The sequence below is a fragment of the Typopeltis vanoorti genome, chromosome 19 (assembly GCF_054136105.1).
Source record: "Typopeltis vanoorti isolate ZY-2024b chromosome 19, IOZ_Tvanoo_1.0, whole genome shotgun sequence".
NCBI lineage: Eukaryota > Metazoa > Arthropoda > Arachnida > Uropygi > Thelyphonidae > Typopeltis > Typopeltis vanoorti.
In genome coordinates, this window is record NC_143567.1 from 56,987,859 (window position 1) to 57,008,145 (window position 20,287).

A 20,287-nucleotide genomic window follows, 5' to 3' on the forward strand; every position below is an offset into this window, starting at 1 on the left:
AGTTTTAGTAAGTTAAAGATAAGTAGGATATGAAACATTTAGTAAAGAAATCTCTTAAAAGTTGTGAGCATTCTATTTCTGGAATATACTTGGCTATCTATTAATAAAGTAACAAGGTAGCTACATTTACTTTCAACTCAGTACCCAAAAATTTTTCTAGTAGGTGTATTGTGAGCAGAATCTGTGAAGTATAAAATTTAGATCAATATCATGAATTGTACTGAATGAATTTTAAATATTGACTTGAGTGCACCTATATATCTTAATGGTGAATAGAAGGTTGGCATTGAAGAGACCACTGAAACTAGCAAATTTTTAATTGTACATGTAGACACACTACAATACTTACTCATTACATTTCAACAAAGGCTTCAGAGGCAAGCGCCCAAGAGGCTCACATAAGTGAAACATTTTGGTAAGAGAGACTACTTCTGAAACCATTTTGATCTTATTAGTGGCATAAAGATGTAAATACTAATTGTACCTGTAATGATAAAATGTGTGTGTTCAGGTTACACTTCAGGCGTTTTTTTTTTTTTTTTTGTGTTATAACTTTATTGGTTACATCCAAATCACAAAATTTATATTCAGAGGTATTTTATCATAATTTTTGTGCTCAAGAAAACAAAAACAGCACATACCTACAATATTCTACAAGCAATAAAATAAAATACCTGAATCTACATTCGTTTGAATGAAGATGATCTGGCAAAGCTGTTCTTGAAATGATGACACCAGGAAAAATATATATGGTACATAATTAGTCTGTTGTGCACATGAAAGATAAAGAAAATGTTCAAGTTACGAGACTTACCAGGGGGAACTTTTATCCAATGTGCAACACATAATGTAACAATGACTGTACATCATGAATGTACTGTACTAAAAATAATCCACTCTTCAGCAACACAAAATGCCTTTATGTTATTTTAATTGTTTAATCATTTCCTGTGAAGCAGCATCCACGAAGAAACAAACTGCAGCTACACAATTATTGGTGTCAATATGCTCATGAAACATACTTATGAGAGAGGGATGGGGGAGTATAAAAAAAGAGAAAAAGAGATGGGAAGAAAAAGAGAAAAATGTCAGGAATATACAAATTAACTTAGATATTAATATTCATTCAAACAGGTAGCAGTAACATAATACTGCTGGACTGAAAAACATTATGGTCCACAAACTACTAATAGTTTGACCAGATGCCATCTAAAAGGTTTCTTCAGTCTATGTAGCAAGCTGTGAATTGTATAGCACATCAAACAAAAGTTCAGCCAAAATAATGTGAATGTCATATTTTACATGGTTTCATTCTGCAAGCAGAAATCCATCCTACAGCTCACTTCATATATACTTGATGAATCTACAAGGGAATGATAAAATTTTATTCACATATCTCAACTTTCAGCAACAGCATCAGCGGGAACTTCACTGTCCACAGTTTCAGTAGTTTCTTTCAAGTCAATTTTCTCTGTTTCTGTGACATCCTTTTCTGTGGTATCAGATTCTCCATTTGCATCTGTATCTCCCTCTTCTGTAATAAGTTTCTTAGGAGTTTCTTCAATATTATTTGGCTTCTGTTCATGGTTATCATTATTTTCTTTATCAGCTACATCAACATTAACATGGCTTCTACTACTTGAAGTTTTCCTGTCATTTTCTTTGTCATATGTTTCATGCTCATCTTTGCCATCATGATTCTCATCTCTTTCAGGACTGGGCAAATCAAATCTACTTTTGCTTCGGGGATGAGGGTGATCAGATCTTCTGTCAAACTCTCTTCTATCACGCCAGCTATCATGTCGATTATAGCCTTCAAAGTTGTCTGAATCTCTACGTCGATCATCTCTACTAGACCTTCTATCATCTGACCGCCGATCAAATCTGCTTTCTCTGTCTCGATTCCAATCTCTCCTAAACCTACCTCCACCTCCTCCACTCTCATAACTTCCATCATCATATTCTTCCTGTTCATAAGAGCGCCTATCATAATACTGTCTTCTTCCAAAACGACTATTACCTCCCCTCTCTCGACCCCCACCAAACTGCTGTTGTGGCGAGTTCCACCTTGGATGACCTCCACGGGAACCTCGAGGACCTGATCCTCCCTGCCTTGAAAAGTCCATATCTGGTCTTGGTCCAAAATTTCTTGGACCACCCATGCGGTGAGGATAGGGAGTACCTGGATGATTTCCAGGTGGAAAGGAGCCTCTTCCTGGTCCACGTACAGGATTCATATGTCCAGGTGCTGGTCCTCGCATCCTTGGTTCTAAAAGTCCTTTTCCCATACGTGGTCCTGGAGGCCCATGAAATCGAGAAGGTGGAGGTGTCATAAACATTTCATCTTGTGGACCTCGAGGAGGTGCATCATAAGGTTCATGATGTGGACCACCATACACATCTTGTGATGTCATATCATGCATTGCTGATGCTCCATCTGGTATATTTTCTGAACTGTTTCTGTCTTGTGATGGTCTTGAGGAATCTGCTATAATTCCTCCAGGTCCTAACTGGTTATTCTTAATGGGAGATTGTGCAGAAATATTTAATCCACTTCGTTGTGTAACAACAGGCTCTGAAGAACCACTGTACTGTTGATTTGAAGTACTGGGTATGGTGTGAGAGCTATCAGGTGTACCTTGTGGTAGTCTAGTAGGTAATGGAAGAAGCCCACCACCCGTATTTGGTGGTGGAGGAGGAGGAGGTGGAGCTACATGAGGACCTGTGCGTTGAGGAATTGGGTTATCTGGAAAGGGAGGTGGAGGTTGATGATTATCTGGAAAGGGGGGCTGAGGATTTAACCCAAATCTAACTGCTAGTGGTGGTTCTCCTTGCTGGCTGTTAATGGTAGTAGGTGGTATAAGATTCCCTTGAACAGCATTAACATTAGAATTATATCTCAAGTCAGAATCATTATAATTAAGGAATGGGGTACTTTTTGGTAGCCATAGTGATGGTTGTATTGTTGTAGTTACAACACCTGGCATACCCGTAGCTTGACTAGGAGGTCTTAAAGGAGGAGGAAATCCAAAACCAACAGGTGGTGGAAATGGTGGTGGTGGGACTGCCGTAGTCGACACTGGTGGGGGCACTGATAAAATAGGTAAATTTGGTCTTGCAGGTGGCATGCTTATTATCTGTCCCATATGGCCAACAGTTGGTACTGCTGAAGAAGCTATGGTATATGAAGATGTATGGGGTAAGATATTTCCTGGAGTCTGCAATGTCTGTACACTGTTTACTGGTGGCTGAACAGTAAGACTAGTGCCCTCTTCTTCGGTAGGAGTAGCATCTCCAGCAATTGTAGGGGCGGCTGAAGAAACTGCAGGAGAATCAAGAGATTCACTGGTTGATGTTGGTACTCCTACAGCAAGACTGGTAGACACAGGTGGCATAGATATGTTTAATGGAGGAGTAGGTGGAACAGTATTCATAATTGGCAATGGCTGTCCTCCAAGAACTGTCTGAGATGGTGGCTGAACCATCATCATTGGTACTGGCGGAGGTACTCCAACTGGAACAGGCATAACCATGGGCTGTGATGGTAAAAGACCTAAAAATAATGTTTCCAAATTAGCATGCTGAATAAATTTTACATTCAGTTTAGTAAACCCTAAGAGACTGTTAATTTTAATTCATTACCTGATAAAAATTAAGTATGGATATATGGGCTACAGGTATCCAAAAATACACACACCTCAGCATCTATAAGGTTTATTAAAATAATTTTTTTTGTTATATTATACAGAGTAGCTCACCAAGTTTTTATGAAAGTTAGTCAAGTTAAAAGTGGGCACTTTTCATAGCTCGAGAGATGTCAAAATGATACTTGAGTTCTTGCCAAGGCACCTGAGGCATTATTAGAGCAACTGTTGCAACAATACACTGTTTCAAATTGTCCAAATCTTAAACGTTTCTCTGGTACACACAATCTTTAATAAAGTGGCATGCAAAAAAAACCAATGGAGTCATATCTGGAGATTTTGGTGGCCAGACAGTTGGGCCTCCTCTTCCGATCCAATGTCCAGGAAACATCTCATTCAAAAATGTTGTAACACCATCTTACTGAAACATGAAACCTGGGAGAACCTGTGGAACAGCAAAGATCTGCAACATGTCAGGGTATCCAGTCACTGCAGGCTCTGTTTATGGAAAAAAAAAAAAAAAAAAAGACTGATGATGATGCCATTTTTGTGCATTCCTAACCAGACATTGACTTTTACTGTGTCCCTTTCATTTTCAATCACTTGGTGAGGATTCTCAGTACCCCAAATGCAGTAATCGTGTCTGTTAACTTTCCTACAAATGCAAAAAGTTAATTTATCACTGAATGACAACAGATCAAGATAATTGGGATTGTCATTAGTACGGGTGATCATCTGGCTGAAGGTGTTGGAGAAGCTGAAGTTTGTACGCACGCAAACTGAAACATTTGTGAACTGTTGAACAAGGAATCTGCAGTTCATTACTAGCTTGTCTAATTGATTTACATGGGCTCATAGAGAATAACGCATGCACCCGATCCACAGTCTCACCTGTCACATAGTTTGTGAAACCAAACATCCCATCTCTTTTAGTTTTATCCCACTGAAGAATAGATTTTGATGTGGGAGGATCCACATTCCACTCCTGCTGTGCACACTACTACACACATGTAACTGATTTAAATTCAGCTAACCGAAGCACACACTACACCTTCTGTTGTGGGGATTCTCAGATTGAGGGAATAGCCATTCTTGTACCGTTTTTACGAACGTGATGACTGTGAAAGTGTGACAAAACAAATCTTGGAGAGATTTCCTATCAGCTGAGCTTTAGTTTGAGAAAATATAATGATTGATTCTTGCACTATAAGCCACTTATATTTTTGGATACCTCTATCTCGGACACCCTGTACTGTATAATATTTTGATATTAATGTTGATTTTCCAATATACTATGACAGGGGTGGGGAGGAGGATTAATCACTCTTCATAGGAATTCTTGGGCTTCACACTACCATAAAACATTTACTAAAACTATGCTCTTTCAGAAACAATTCTATATTCTGTACTGGTGATAAGCAATTCATGATACAGATGTACTCCTTAGGATTACAAATAAATAAAAGTATTCTCATTTGACTTTCAAACAAATTGATACAATATATTTTTAAAAATTGTAAAAATAGATATCTAAAAATGCATATGGAGAAGCATAATAACTAAAATCTCAAGGCTAAATATGAGCACAGTAATAGCATAGCATAATAATATGAGCATACTCAGGTGTGAGATGAATTTCATTGCTCAGTGTGAGACCACAGCCCTGCTTATTGGAGGCCTGAGTGGACTGAAAAAGTTCCATGTTTAGTCTCTAGAGCAGGATTCCAGACTGTGAAAAAAAAAAATCCTTAACCCACCCATGGAACAAAATGCATTATAGATTTGCTAAAACTTTTCATGGGTGGGAGTAACATAAAAGTGATACTGTGCACCAGGGTTGTTGTGTAGAATTACAATCAAAACAACTAAGGCTATGAGGCCCATGCATCATGCTTCTTGACTGGTTTATCTGTTTGAAGGATGAAAACTAGTTTCCAGAAAGAAAATCCTCTATAAATACTTGATACCAAATGAGCTACAGAGGTTTCTAGCACTAAGGGAAGATGGCAACAAATGCAGCCAAGACAGTGATCTCTCTTAGTGCAAAGTGGGATGACTATAATATCAGCCATTCAGCATAAAAGAAATGGTGACATAAATATGCCAGAACTAACTGGATGGCAAGTTTTTCAATTTCAACATGACTTTTGGAATTTGAAAGATAAATAAAAGACCTAATAATATAAACACCACTACGATTTAAATTTCTGAGTTTTCATTCTTTCTATTATAACTACTATAAAATAATATTAGCTGTTTAAAATATACAGTGATTTGTTGTGGAGCATGATATCCATGTTCCTTCATACTAGGCTATTTTGTTCTTTGAATAGTCTAAAGTGCTTTTCTGTCCCGGGTTTTGGAACATGTTAGAATTTTTTCGTTCTAAAATATAAAACAATTGCCCAAGTTCAGTGTCATGACACTGAACTTGGGCAATTGTTTTATATAGTGTACTTTATCTACCTTGCCAGCTACCAGTTTTGTTTATTATGAAATTTGGCTAAATGGAGAACAAGTATCCTAAAAATGCAAAGAAAGATATGAGAATAATATTACAATTTTCAATTATGCATCTGTCTGAACATGGTTTCTTAATCTTATACTTCAGTTCCAATGGATGATGGGGGGGGGGGAGGGGGGGGGGGCTCTTCAGTTGAAAAAAACGGTTGAGAAACACCAACATATATGTAGTAGTATATTATGAATCTTCCCTGTTAATTTACTACTGCTTAGATAACTCTGGACATGACTTTTCATTCAGTATATTTGTTACTTAACCACTGTACCGGCATGATTTATTTAAACATCTATGTCTTTTTTTTTTTTTTTTTTTTTTAATTTTAAATTAATGATAATACCACATCCTGAAGTTTTCTGACTCTTGTTTAGTTAAACTTATGTTTAAGATTAATTATGTGTAAGAGTTACTAAACAAAAGCCATGGTAAGACTAAGATATGAATGATAAACATCAGGATGGTGGCAAAATCTTCTGGAGGAAAGAGTATGGGGAAAGGAATCAGGTCATTAAAAAATTCTTGGAATAATTACTTTAAGACTATCACCAATCTAAAACAAGTGACAGAATGGTGGTTGGTGTAGTTGCAGTCAGTTGGTGGATTGAGTGGTGAAGACAGAGTTGTAGAGCAGGTGCTCTCCCTCGATGACTCTTTGGAGGTGTCAAATAATAATAATAATAATATCAATAATTGAGATAGAAAACCAATTAAAAATGTGGAAAGCCAGCTGGAATAATGATGATATTGGACCAGAAATACTTAAATATGGAGATATGGAGAAATAAAAAGTTTTTTACACTGGCTTTATTGCATAATTCAGAAAGCCCTAGCTAGGGTCAAATTCTGGATAATTGGAGTAGACTGGAGAATAAAAAATAAAAGACTAAGAATTACAGAGGAATTTTTTCTATCAAGTGTTCTAGGTAATATTTACACAAACATACTTGAGACAAGGCTAAGAAAAATTGATGAAGAGAAACTTGGGGAAGAACTAAGTTAAAGCCACACAGAAGTTCAAGATTAGATTTCACTTTATGACAAATAGCTGAGGAATTGTGAGAACATAGATCTGGAAAAAGCATATGACAAAGTTCCAAGAGTAGCTGTTCAGAACCACAATTATACTGCATAAATGCAACTCCATACAAGTCAGTACATAGTCGATATTTAATTTGTAAGTCAACAGGAACTCAAGGAAGTACAGGAAAGTGATTTGATGTAAAAAATCAAATGTGAGACAAGGTTGCACTATTTCAATACTTTCATCTATATGGAACACATTATGAAACAAATGTGGCATCAAACCTGATACTGGAATCAAAGATATTAAACTTAGCTCTCTGAAGATGATGTAACAAATCACAGCAAATCTCGTAACTAAACTGAATAACAGCAGTAACAAATTTAACATGAAGATTAGCAATAAAAAGACAAAAATATGAGAACAGGCAAGAACATAGAAAACACTTTAAATGCATTCTGAATGGAGAACATAAAATAAGCAAAACAATTCAACTATTTTATGGAGCACCCCTGGATCTCGTGTTTTTTTATTGCATTTTTTAAATTAAAATATTAATTAAATGATCAGGTGTTATTGCCCATCTTTGTTGTATTTTTGGCAATAGAATCTTTGAAACTTGAAGGACACTATAGATGTGATGAATGACTATGATATTAAGGTTAAGTAGAACAATAAGATGGAGCTCCATTGAATCTCTTAAAAAAAAAAAAAATGACAGGATACTAGGAGCATCATAAACCATAAGTTCAGAGATAATATAAAAGTATTTACTGCATAAGGACTTTATATTAAGTCATACACAGAAAATTTCAACCAACTTCTCTGCAGAGTGTAACCTCAAGTTTTCCCAGACATACCAGAACCCTGACTCCTAAGACACACACCAGAAGAACAGTGACAACAAGAATATCCATAAGCTTATCCGGATGCTTACTGAAGTATTACATTAAGTTTGGTCCAGTACAATATATCTAGTGGCTAGTCTACAGAATAATAATTTTAAAGCTGTATCCTCAAAAGGAAGAAATACTCTCTCTCTCTCTCTCTCTCCAAATGCTGAGTTTTTGTTTTGGAGAGCATTTGGAGAGACATGCAAAAGTCCTCATCTAATAGGCAATGAAAATATTCAACATTTTTATCTTTCATCTGTAAGTGCTGTCAAAGGCAGTTTGCTTCTAACATCATCTTTCACAGCCTGCTTTCAACTCACATAAGCGATACCATCTGTACACATTAGAACTACTCAATGCTTCACTGCCATATGTATTCTGTATCATTTCGAGTGTTGCAGCATATATGGTGTTGGGTACTTCACGTCTACAATGTAGGAAGTAGTGCTATTACACTACATAACTCACTTAACATTTAGAAGAGACTAATCACAGAGTTAGCCTTTCTTTTGAGGGATAGGGATGCCACACTTTGAACCTGTGGTTTATTCCTAGATAGTTTCCTTCAGTCTGATGATGCCCTGTTAAGTGGGGGGATATATCTAGGGTTACATAATAATAGCCTATGAAAATGTACACAAAGGATTTAGTGGCAACAGACAACTAGACTTCACTGAAGTTCAGCATATATCTACAGTATAGTGCCCCGAACAAGGTTTCACATAAGTGCCTTCCAATATTTAGCATCTAGAGAAACCTGTCCTGTTATACAATTATACAAGATACATAAGAGTTTAATGTGTTAATTCAAAAGAGTGGAATAAAAGTTGATTACTGCATGTTACCTGGTGGCAATGGCATTCCAAACTGCGGTTGAACTAATGGAGGCATCACCATAGGCAAGTTTACTGAAGATGCAGAAGGAGGAAGAGGCGGAGGGATATTCGATGTATCCATTGGCACTTCCTCACTCATTTTATCCATATGCATATCTGCTGGAACATCCTTGGGTAATTCTGCTTCTGCTGCTGCAACCTTTTCTTTTTCACGAAGTTTTCTCTGTTCTAAAGAGAGAAAAAAATTGACAATATCTACATTAATATTAGCATTTAACATCAACATAATTTATTATTTTTTAGTATTCAGGAGTGCTTAAGCAGAGCTAATCTAAGGTGGCATAAACAGTCACAAACAGAATGAGAGAGGAAAGGTTTAGCAAAACAGATGTTTGCTACTGAGTGGGCAGGAAAATTCCAAAGACCAAGATCTAGGAAGATTAATGCAATCAGAAGTGCTGTAGAAGACAAATATAAGATGTGATAATACCGACAAGGGATAGAATAATTTTGAAGAAATCTGTTGACAGGACATTAGTAATAACGGAAACTTAATCATGTAGTACTATCAAAGTATTATTATTATTATTATTATTATTATTATTCCTGATACCTCCAAGGAGTCCGAAGACTCATCGTGGGAGGACATCTACAATTCTCTCTACACCTAACCTCTACTACGAATCAACGCCATCTACCGCCCACTTCCAACACCACCACAACTAGTAATTTTTGTCTGTAAATTGCGTGTGTTCTGATGGGCCGATTTGTATGTATGCGGGATGAAAAACCCGAGTTTCCGGGAGAAAAAACCCTGCTACCTCCATATGAGATCGGCTAACTCACCTTCGATTGAAATCGACCAGATAAAGATTCCTCCCGTCGCGACGAGAATCGAACTTAGGCCTATTCCAATCGAAGGGCGCAATGTACCGTCGTTCTTCCAATTGCGCTACGGAGGCGCTATGTATCCCTTGAGGGTACATATCAAGAAACTGATGATGATTATTAATATCTATTATACGGTATAGCCAAGAACAGGAGGACTGCAATAAAATATTTTTATATAATTACCAGGGTATTGATCATACTAGGTTGCATAATTAAAAACGCAACATGCTTGCATCAAAGTGTGACTAATTCCAGAATCAGCTGGGAAAATAATTCAGAAAGCATTTCTTTGACACTCGAATTGAACTATAATGGTTAGCAGACAGCATCAGGCAAGTTACTATTAGATCTATTACAGTTGAATGACTACAGCAAAAACTCATAGGGACAAAGAAATTGTTATAGCAGATAGTTTGTCATGGTGAATTTATTTTAGTATAGTATTGTAGTTTTGAGTCAGCTGGGACTTTTCAATAATTTGTTATAGTGAGTCTACTGTAATACCTTATTTTTGTAGGAGTGCTTAAGCAGTTCTTCTTCAGCATATTTTCAACTATGCTTCTGACATCAGGATCCTATTCACAGAAGGTTTTGCTACTAGACAACATTTTGAAAACTAATCCATGCTTTATTTTTCAAACTGGGTACATTTTCTTATTTTTGGTTTTAAAAAACTTGGACTAGGCATCTAAATGACTGAAAATGTTCATGCTTTTCTCAATAAACTACTTCTTTAACTCTTAATTTTATATGAAGCAGTGGAAGGAGAATTTTATTGGGATCCAATATAATTAAGATTTTTTTAAAACCTAAAATGAAGGATTCTTTCATTTCAGGCATAACAGTCTCTCATTTTCTCTCACACATGAAATTACATTTTTGTGTAACTGGCTGGCTAAAAAGCATACAGAGAACTTTAATCTTTACATATTTATCCATGTCACACTGTTTATGTTTCACCATATCAAGAAGTTCAAAATTTGTAGGAATCTCTTTTCAGTAGAAATGGAAAGAGCAACTAATACAGAAATCAGGTAACTAACAACGTAATACAAGTTATGTAGTACAGGCTTTGGACCTTCTGACATAATGCCAAAATCTACACCTTCAGATGGTGCATCCCATTAGTAAATATCTACTGGGTACTAAACGAATCAGGATGGGCCTGGCAATTTGGGACTTAATCAAACAAATTTTACTCTCTATTGCTTAAACCACAAATGCACATAATGGTACAGCATGAGATTTCATGCTGGCTTGGTGTGTGTGTGTGTGTGTGTGTGTGTGTGGGGTTCTCTAGTTAAACAAGCCTCCTGCTGTTTTTGTCAGGGAATCAGGGTAAACAGTGAAAAGTCAGCTACTGGAACAAATTCCAACTCAACATCTAGAAGAAAAATAAACCTAGTACTAACAATCAATATAAGGAATATTCATGGAGAGGAAACAGAATTTGAATATTTGGCATTAGAGACAAAAACAGGTGAGATCATACTAAATAATAAGTATAGGATATTATATTCGAGCAAAAACGATCACAAAAAGGAAGGAGTAGCAATAACATTCAACACCAAACATGAAGATAAACTTCTTGATTGGAAGGCAGTTTAAAGTAGAGGTATGTGGGCAAACTTCAAAATGGGGAAATGGACAATCAAGCTTATTTGTGCCCATGATCCCACAGAAGGTTTGAAATGCAGAAATCAAGATGTCTGCAAGGATAGAAAAATATGAACACCATGGCAGACAAAAGAAATTAAAGCAGTCATGGAAAAGAAGAAAGCATATCAAAAATTTCTTAGCAAATAAGTCAACAGATGTTCTAAAAGAATACAGAGAGCTCAGCTATGTGTGAAAGTAGCAAATAAAAGTCAAGGGAAGACTTTGGTAAGAATGTAGAAAAATAAACATCAGGAAGGTAAGAAAACGTTCTGGAAGATATTGAAAATAGTTTAGAATAGAGGAAAGAATACTGTAAAAGGAATCGAAGATAAAGGTGACATGAAAACTGAAGATAATGATATCCTAGATGTCTAGAGTAATTACTTTGAAAGACTTAAATGGCAGTGGCAGAACAATAGCAGAAAAAGCCATCAAAAACTTGAAATGTGGATAGGCTGCTAGTGTAGATGGTATTCAATCAGAAATATTTAAGTATGGAGGTATAAAAGTTTTACAATGGTTACAATGTATAATTCAGAGGACCTGGTCAGAAGATTTAATTCCAGATGACTGGAGTAGAGTTCTCATAATTTTCATTTATATATACTGTGTGTGTATATATATATATATATATAAAACAGGGAATAAAGCTGAATGTGAAAATTACAGAGGAATTATTCTACTAAGTGTTCCAAATAGGAGTTATGTAAAGAAAAAAAAGTTGGAAAAAAAGTTGAAAAAAAAATTGTGGAAGAAAAACATGGAGAAGAACAAGATGGATTCAGGTCAAATAGAGGTTGTGAAGATCAGATTTTTACTTTGACAAAATTGAGAAATCATGGGTATATGACAAGGATCTGTACTTTTAACAAAGGAGCAAATCATCTTGTACAATTTATTATGCTTGTGTATTTCTTTCTTTTTTATATATACTTCACTAAGCTTTAAATTGTTTAAATAGTTCTCTCTGTATGCTGATGTTTTTAGAAGACGTAAGGTTTATAGATCTAGAAAAGGCATATAACAAGGTGCCCAGAAAAAAATCTTTTTAAAACAACAATTATATAGGTTAAATGGAACATTACACATAGTCTTTATTTAAGTTTTAAGTCAGTAGTTAGAATTGAAGGAAATACATTCTTTCTTTCTTTTAGAGAAAAATGTACCATATTTATTTGATTGTAACACCAAATATTTCAGTCTGAAACTTAAAGACCATCTTCATCATAATCAAATTCCTGCCTTTTTGTACCCTCAAGGGGTGTACAGGATATGATAGTACTACATGAAAAATTTACATCATTACTAATTTCCTATCTACAATTTTCCTCCAAATCAGTCTGTTACTTGCCAAGACTCCAACATTATCAGATCATATATTTCTATCGTTTTAGGCACTTTGTACAGTATCAATCCACCTACATCTGGATTGCTTTCCTGCCAACATGGCAGAAAACACTTGTTTTGCTAATCTTTCCTCACCCATTCTATTTAAGTGACCATACCACCTGAGATTAGCTCTGCTAATGCATTCCTGGATGCTGACAATGTCAAGTTCTTTCTTAATATCTTCGTTTTTAATATGATATTGCCACTGATACCATCTGTTCATGCCTCTAATCTTTCTCAAGATTCTCATATCTGCGGTCTCAAGTCTTTGGTCAAGTGTTTTACTTCTGACCCAGCTCTCGGATCCATAAGTTAAGACTGGTTTGAACACTGTCTTGTATACAGCTAATTTAGTGTTCCGACTAATTTCTCTTTTATTCCATATAAATTTATTCAATTGACTTTGTACCATACCAGCTTTGTTGATTCTGTTGACTATTTAATTGACTTCGTACCATACCAGCTTTGTTGATTCTGTTGACTATTTCCATATTTAATTTACCATCTTCACTAAAAATCATGCCTAAGTAGCTGAAATGTTTTACTTGTTCCATAGGTTCTCCGTTCAAAACGCAGTTGACATTTTCAACTATTCTGCCCATTTTCATTGCTTTTGTCTTTTTATTGCTGACCTTCATACCATATCTATTACAACAGTTATTCAATTTAGTCACAGAATCTTGCAGACTTGAAGCAGATTTATTTCGAAGTATAATATCGTCTGCATAAAGCAAAGAGCTAACATTAACATCTCCAATTTTGATATCATGTTTAATACCATTTTCCTTCATAATGAGATCCATATAGATAATGAATACGAGAGGGGATAATGTATATCCTTGTCTGACACCAGATTTAACATTAAACCATCTTTCTGTACTTCCTTCAATTCTACCTGCTGACTTAGAACTCAAATGAAGACTAAGTATTGCTTGATATAATGCCCCATTGACACCATATAACTGTAGCATATTGAATAGCTTCTCTCTTTGCACCTTGTCATATGCCTTTTCCAGATCGACAAAATTTAAGTATAGATCTTTGTTATATTCCCATGCTTTCTCAACTATTTGTCGTAGAGTAAAGATCTGATCCTGACAGCCTCTATTTGGCCTGAATCCAGCTTGTTCTTTAACAAGCTTTTCTTCCACAATTCTTCTCAACCGTTTCTCAAGTATACTTGCATATATCTTATCGTATCGGGGACAGCATGGTTTTGTGAAGGGTAGGTCATGCCTCAGTAATTTGCTCTCGTATTATAACACAGTGACGGCTGAACTGGATAAGGGTTTACAGTGATTCTACTGGACCTTGCAAAGGCCTTTGACAGGATACCACATGTAATTCTAATCAGTAAAATGCAGCATATGGGGATGGATATAGGGTTGGTGAGATGGATAGGAGGGTGGATGACAGAGAGATATCAGAGATTGGTTTATTCAGGAGTAGTCCACAAGACGGTGACTAGTGGTGTGCCACAAGGATCTGTTTTGGGATCACTGCTGTTTAATTTGTTCATTAATGATATAAGAGAGGATCTGAGAGGAACAGTTCATTTGTTTGTGGATGATGTAAAGTTGGGTAGGGCAATAGTGAATGCAGATGATGTCAAAATTTTGCAGGATGATTTGGATAGATTGGAGGTCTGGGCTAAGGAGAATGGATGTCAATTTAATGTGGCAAAATGTAAGGTTATACATTTTGGGGTGAAAAGATTAGCAGCAGCTTACTACATTGGTGGAACCGTACTCCAGGAAATTGATGAGGCACAAGATTTGGGAGTGTTGGTGGATAAGGAATTGAAGTTTAGGGGGCACATTGCAAAAGTGGCCAAATCAGCTCATCAAATCACTTGATTGCTGAAGAATAAATTGACAAGCAGAGACAAGCAGGTTACTGTTCCTCTGTATTGAGCCTTGATAAGACCCCATCTCGACTACTGTGCCCCAGATTTGGTCACCTAGGTTTCTTCTCAATTGGGAGGAGGCTAAGAGGATCCAGAGGCGAGTGACCAAGATAATAGCAGGTCTGTGGAATGAACCTTATGAGAACAGGTTGAGGATTTGTGGGTTGCAAAAATTGGTTGATAGGCAGAGGATGGGAGATATGATTGGACTAGGGGACATCCATGGAAGCTGGGCAAGAGTGTGGTTAGTAAGGGTGTTAGAGCTGGGTTCTATACTTTTAGAGTGGTAAATGAGTGGAATGGGCTGCCAGAGTCTGTGTAGATACTGTATGAATGTCGAATAGTTGTGATGAACGTGATTTGGAGCCTCCCTCGATGAGTCTAAGAACTCCCTGGAGTTGTCCGTAATAATAATAATAATATCTTACCAGGAACACTTAGTAATGAAATGCCTCTAATTCTCACATTCAATTTTATTTCCCTTTTTATGTATGGGTACTATGAGAGCTCTACTCCAATCATTGGGAATTCGTCCCTCTGTCCAGGCTTTCTGAACTATGCAGTGCAGCCACTGTAAGACTTTTATACGACCATACTTCAGCATTTCTGGCCGAATATCATCTCCTTTCCACATTTCAGGCCTTTGATGGCTTTTTCTACTTCAAGTATGGATATGTATTCCTGACTGTATGCCTGTTGAGTGTTTTTTTACCACTGTGCTATCACTGCTTGTTTCATTTAGAAATTTTTCGAAGTAATTACTCCATACTTCAAAGATATCTTTTTCTCCCATTTTCATGTCACCTTTATCATCTCTAACTCCTTTTACAACACTCTTTCCATCATTTCTAAGCTTCTTCAACAACCTCCAGAATATTGTTAGATCTGAAACGGGCGACCTCACTCTAAATGAGGTCACCTTTCCAGAGTCTAACAGAAGATATCCATTAAATGAGCATACTTATCATTTGGCACAATTTAACCATGTCTTAAAAGAAATAACAACTGGCAAATTAGAATAAGAACTGTTCATATTGTAGTAAGTGTGTTTTTATACTTTAATATAACTGTAAGTCAACAAAAACGGCTCACATGAGAGTAATTATCATTGAACTTCTACACGTGAAAGAATGCCAATAATTCGGTAAGAAGGGGCAAAGGTCACGCAATACTACAATAGCAGCGTAAGCGTCCGTGGGTGCTACCTCTAAGAAAACATCAAGACTCATGCATTCCTGGAAATGGGTACGTATGAAGAACGGTGAAGTCACCCAGTCGGGGACGAATTGGAAGGGGAAAAGGAGAGATCAAACTCGGAAAGGTGGCGCTTTTGGGGAGAGTATAAAACCTGCAACACAGAAATGAACCGCCACCCTGTTTTTGTTTGTTCCTATATTCTCACCGCGTGCTTTGAGTGGTCATCGTGATTCAGTTCTTATCTTTAAGAACTGATCTCCGAGAAATCCCAGTATGGCACTGCCACAGAACATGGCAAATCTTGAATGCAGGCAGTCGGTAAGGAATAGCATCGACGTAAATCCATAGTAAAGAAACTGAGCACCCAATCCAGGGAGATCACGTGATTCCCACGTGGCAACAGAACCAAGGCAGCCAGAACTTCGTAAGAAGGAAGGATGGAGAAAATCCCGAAATAACCTAAGATAGTATAGATAAGTAATTTTACATATTCTAGCCCTTTAGAGAACTTGACTAACAGAAACGGAAGTGTAACTCGAATTTATGATAAGGATAATCGTGAAGAATTATTATATGTGTGAATGACCCTATACCATTAGACTCAATTCTGTGAACTGTTAATTTACTGGAGATTCTGTCATGACCTACTTGAGAGAGATTAATAATGTGCTAAATACCTAGCTGGCTCCTATTAAGTTGTAAACTAAATATTTGATAACTTAAAGGAATATTATTGTAGAAATTAAGAAATCCATGATTATCTAAGAAAGAGAAAGTGAGAGAAACGTAAGCATTTTAATCTACCATAAATATCAATTTTGTCTTTGTATTGTAATTAATTATGAATTCATTAAATTTGTTTGTTACCTTCCATGCTTGCTTTTCTGACCATGTTGACTGACCTAGACCCTTCATAAAAAATACGAACCTGGTGATCATATACGTGCGCAGGGACATCCTAAGTAAGAAAGGAAAGGGGGGGCACGACCACAAACAGACAAAACCTACGGCTTCTGATTTCAAGCGAATTATATTAGTAGCACCTGATACTCTATAACCATGAGAAACGTAAGCATTTTAATCTACCATAAATATCAATTTTGTCTTTGTATTGTAATTAATTATGAATTCATTAAATTTGTTTGTTACCTTCCATGCTTGCTTTTCTGACCATGTTGACTGACCTAGACCCTTCATAAAAAATATGAACCTGGTGATCATATACATGCGCGGGGACATCCTAAGTAAGAAAGGAAAGGGGGCACGACCACAAACAGACAAAACCTACGGCTTCTGATTTCAAGCGAATTATATTAGTAGCACCTGATACTCTATAGCCATCCTTAGGCCGAGTTTGACTCTGTCTTTAAAGCCCAGACTGGCGCAAGAAATAAATTTGTCTGAGCGAATGTGGATGACTTGTAGAGATCAGGTATTATCTGGGAGCCCAAAATTTAGAAATTGTCAGATAAGCAGTAAGATCATATACTCAGTGTTAGGCAGACAATTTAGGGATGTATAAGGGTTAAAGTTAGAAACAGAGGCCAACATATATAATAAGGTAGCGGAAAGAGTGGTGATCACTAAATCAAATTACATTATACAAATCAAAAAAAAAAAAAAAACAAAACAAGACATAACAAGTGCTATCACTGCTTGCTTCCCTTTGAAATTTTTCAAAGTAATTACTCCATACTTCAAGATATCTTTTTCTCCCATTTTCATGTCACCTTTATCATCTCTAACTCCTTTTACAACACTCTTTCAATCATTTCTAAACTTCTTCAACAACCTCCAGAATATCTTACCCCCTTCTTGATATTTATTTTCTCTGTTTTTGCCAAAATCCTCCAATGACTTTTGTTTTGCTAGTTTTACACAGTATTTAGCTTTCTTACATTTGTCTCTGTATTCTCTAAGAGCACAAGCTGACTTATTTGCCAGGAACTTTTGATATGCTTTCTTATTTTCTTTCACTGCCTCTTTAACTTCCTGTGTTCACCATGGAGTTCTGATTTTTCTATCCTTGCAGACAACCTCACTGATTGATTCTGGCTGAATCAATCGGTGTTTTCTTCAAGGCTTTCCACCGAATCTCCAAGATTTGGTTGCTGTTCTCAAACTCTTTTATTTTTTCTTCAATAATTTTTGTGTATTTCAGTCCACAGCTCACATCTGAAGAGCTGCTCAACTTTTATTCACTTTGGAACTTTCTTACATGTTATTCTTTTCAATATGAAATTCAATTTTATCCTGCTCAAGACTAAATAGTGATCACTTCCAATTTCAAATCCTCTGTACACTCTGGTGTCCTGCACCAGGGAGAAAACATCACTATCAACAATAACACAGTCAATGAGACTTTTCTTATTCCTAGCCTCTTCTCTCCATGTGAATTTGTACACATTTTTATGTTGGAACATGGTGTTAGTAATAACCAGTCCATGTCCTGAGCAGAAATCCAACAAATATTTGCATTATTATTAGCTTTGTTCTTTTCTCTAAATTTTCCCAATATATTTTTGTATGTCTGACAATCATTTCCTACTCTCCTATTTAGATCCCCAACAAGGACCAACTTTTCCTTTTTCATTGTGTCAGTTGCTTTTTCTAAATCCTCAAAAAAATTCCTCCACTTCTGCCTTAGTAGAATCTTCTGTGGGACCATAGGCACAAATAAATGTCATTGCCAATTCCCCATTCTGATATTTGCCCACATCACTCTATTTGAGACTGCCTGCCATTCAAGAAGATTAGCCTCGTATTTAGTGTTGAATAGTATGGCTACTCCTTCCTTTCCTTGATTGTCATTGCCTGAATATAACATTTTGTATTTATTGCTCAGAAACATCTCAGTTTTTGTCTTTTTTGTTTCAGTCACCCCTATTATGTCGATCTGGTACTTATCTAATTCCTCAGGTGGCTCCATTTCTTTGCCATTCAGGCTTCTTATGTTGATAGCACCGATCTTTAACTCTGGTGATGTTGAGTTGGGGTGTGTTTTCAAATTTGTTCCAGTAGCTGACTTTTCGCTGTTTGCCCTGGTTCCCTGGTGAAAACAACGGGGGCCTTGTTTAACCAGGCGACACATCAGCTGGAATGAAATTTTATCATATTGTGCCATCAATTTGTATTTTGGTTTAAGCCAATAAGAATACAATTTGGTCGGCTAAATCCCAAATTGCCAGCCCATCCTCGTTCATTCAGTATCCAGGTAGATACCCAACAGGGTGCACCACGAGAAGGTGAGGATTGGACATTAGGTCAGAAGCCCTGATCGGTTCTCTGCATTCCTTTAAAGGCTATGTGGAAGTCTCCTCTCAGTTATATAGCTTTGACCATTAAGCACCCCCTAAAGACCATCTTTGGGCAAAAACAATTGATGCAAGGTAGAATTGCAAATGGATTTATTTGGAATAGAATGAGCTGCATGATATTATATTTTCAGTAATGTAATGTTATAACCGATGAAAAGTTTAATGATATTTAACTATATTTAAGTATAATTTACAATGGCATACTTGACAGATCATCTGATGGATACAGCATCTTGTTAGTTTCTTGAAACCTTATGACTTCATAAAATACCATTCTTGGTTTTCATAGCAAGTATAAAAAACACTTAATGATGCATTTTTCTAATCAGACTTTCCCATATTCTGGATAATGATAGGCAGTCATTCCGATTCAATTTCAGGCAGTCAAGCAAGGCTTCATCACTCTTTAAATAAACATTCGATTTTGTATCGACAGAAATGTAGTAGCTGTGTTTCAGACCAAAGAATTTTTTGGTCTATGTGTATTCTGTGTTGAGCCAATCCAGATTTATCGGATTTCTACCTTTGCTTTTTGTTTTCATGTAAATAATTCATAAAGGATATACAGGAAGATGGTTTGATGCAAAATCAGGGTAAGACAAGGATGCACATTATGAAAGAAAGTGGTATTAGGCCTGATATTAGAATTGAAGATGTCAAACTTAGCTCATTGCTTTATGCAGATGATGTACTTCTAAACATTTGGAATGAAAATCAACAACAAAAAATACCAAAACTAGAAAAATAGCAGGACATAAAACACTTCAGCTGTATTCTCAATGGAGAACTTATAGAAGAAGTCAAATATTTGACTTCTATAAGTTTAGGCAAAACTTTTAGTGAAGATGACTAATTAAAATGGAAACAGACAGAATAAGAAGTTGGATTATATGGAATAAAGAGAAATTAGTCTATACAAGAGAATATTCAAGCCAATTTTAATTTACTGATCTCAGTGGTGAGTTAGAAATAAAACAATTGATCAAAGAATAGGGATCACATTTTTGAGTTCT

The 20,287-nt window shown here is 36.3% G+C and overlaps 1 protein-coding gene across 1 annotated transcript in view; it reads right to left on the reverse strand.

The window, feature by feature from the left end:
- Positions 1-299: 299 nt before the first annotated feature.
- Positions 300-20,287, reverse strand: part of Isha (Insulator su(Hw) mRNA adaptor) — a 314,370-nt gene continuing 294,382 nt past the window's right edge. The window contains exons 14-15 of the mRNA XM_090409621.1: positions 8,925-9,143; positions 300-3,553 (exon numbers count right to left, since the gene is read on the reverse strand). Coding sequence (XP_090265747.1) covers positions 1,398-3,553; positions 8,925-9,143 — 2,375 coding nt within the window. The 3' untranslated portion in view covers positions 300-1,397. The remainder of the gene's footprint in view (positions 3,554-8,924; positions 9,144-20,287) is intronic.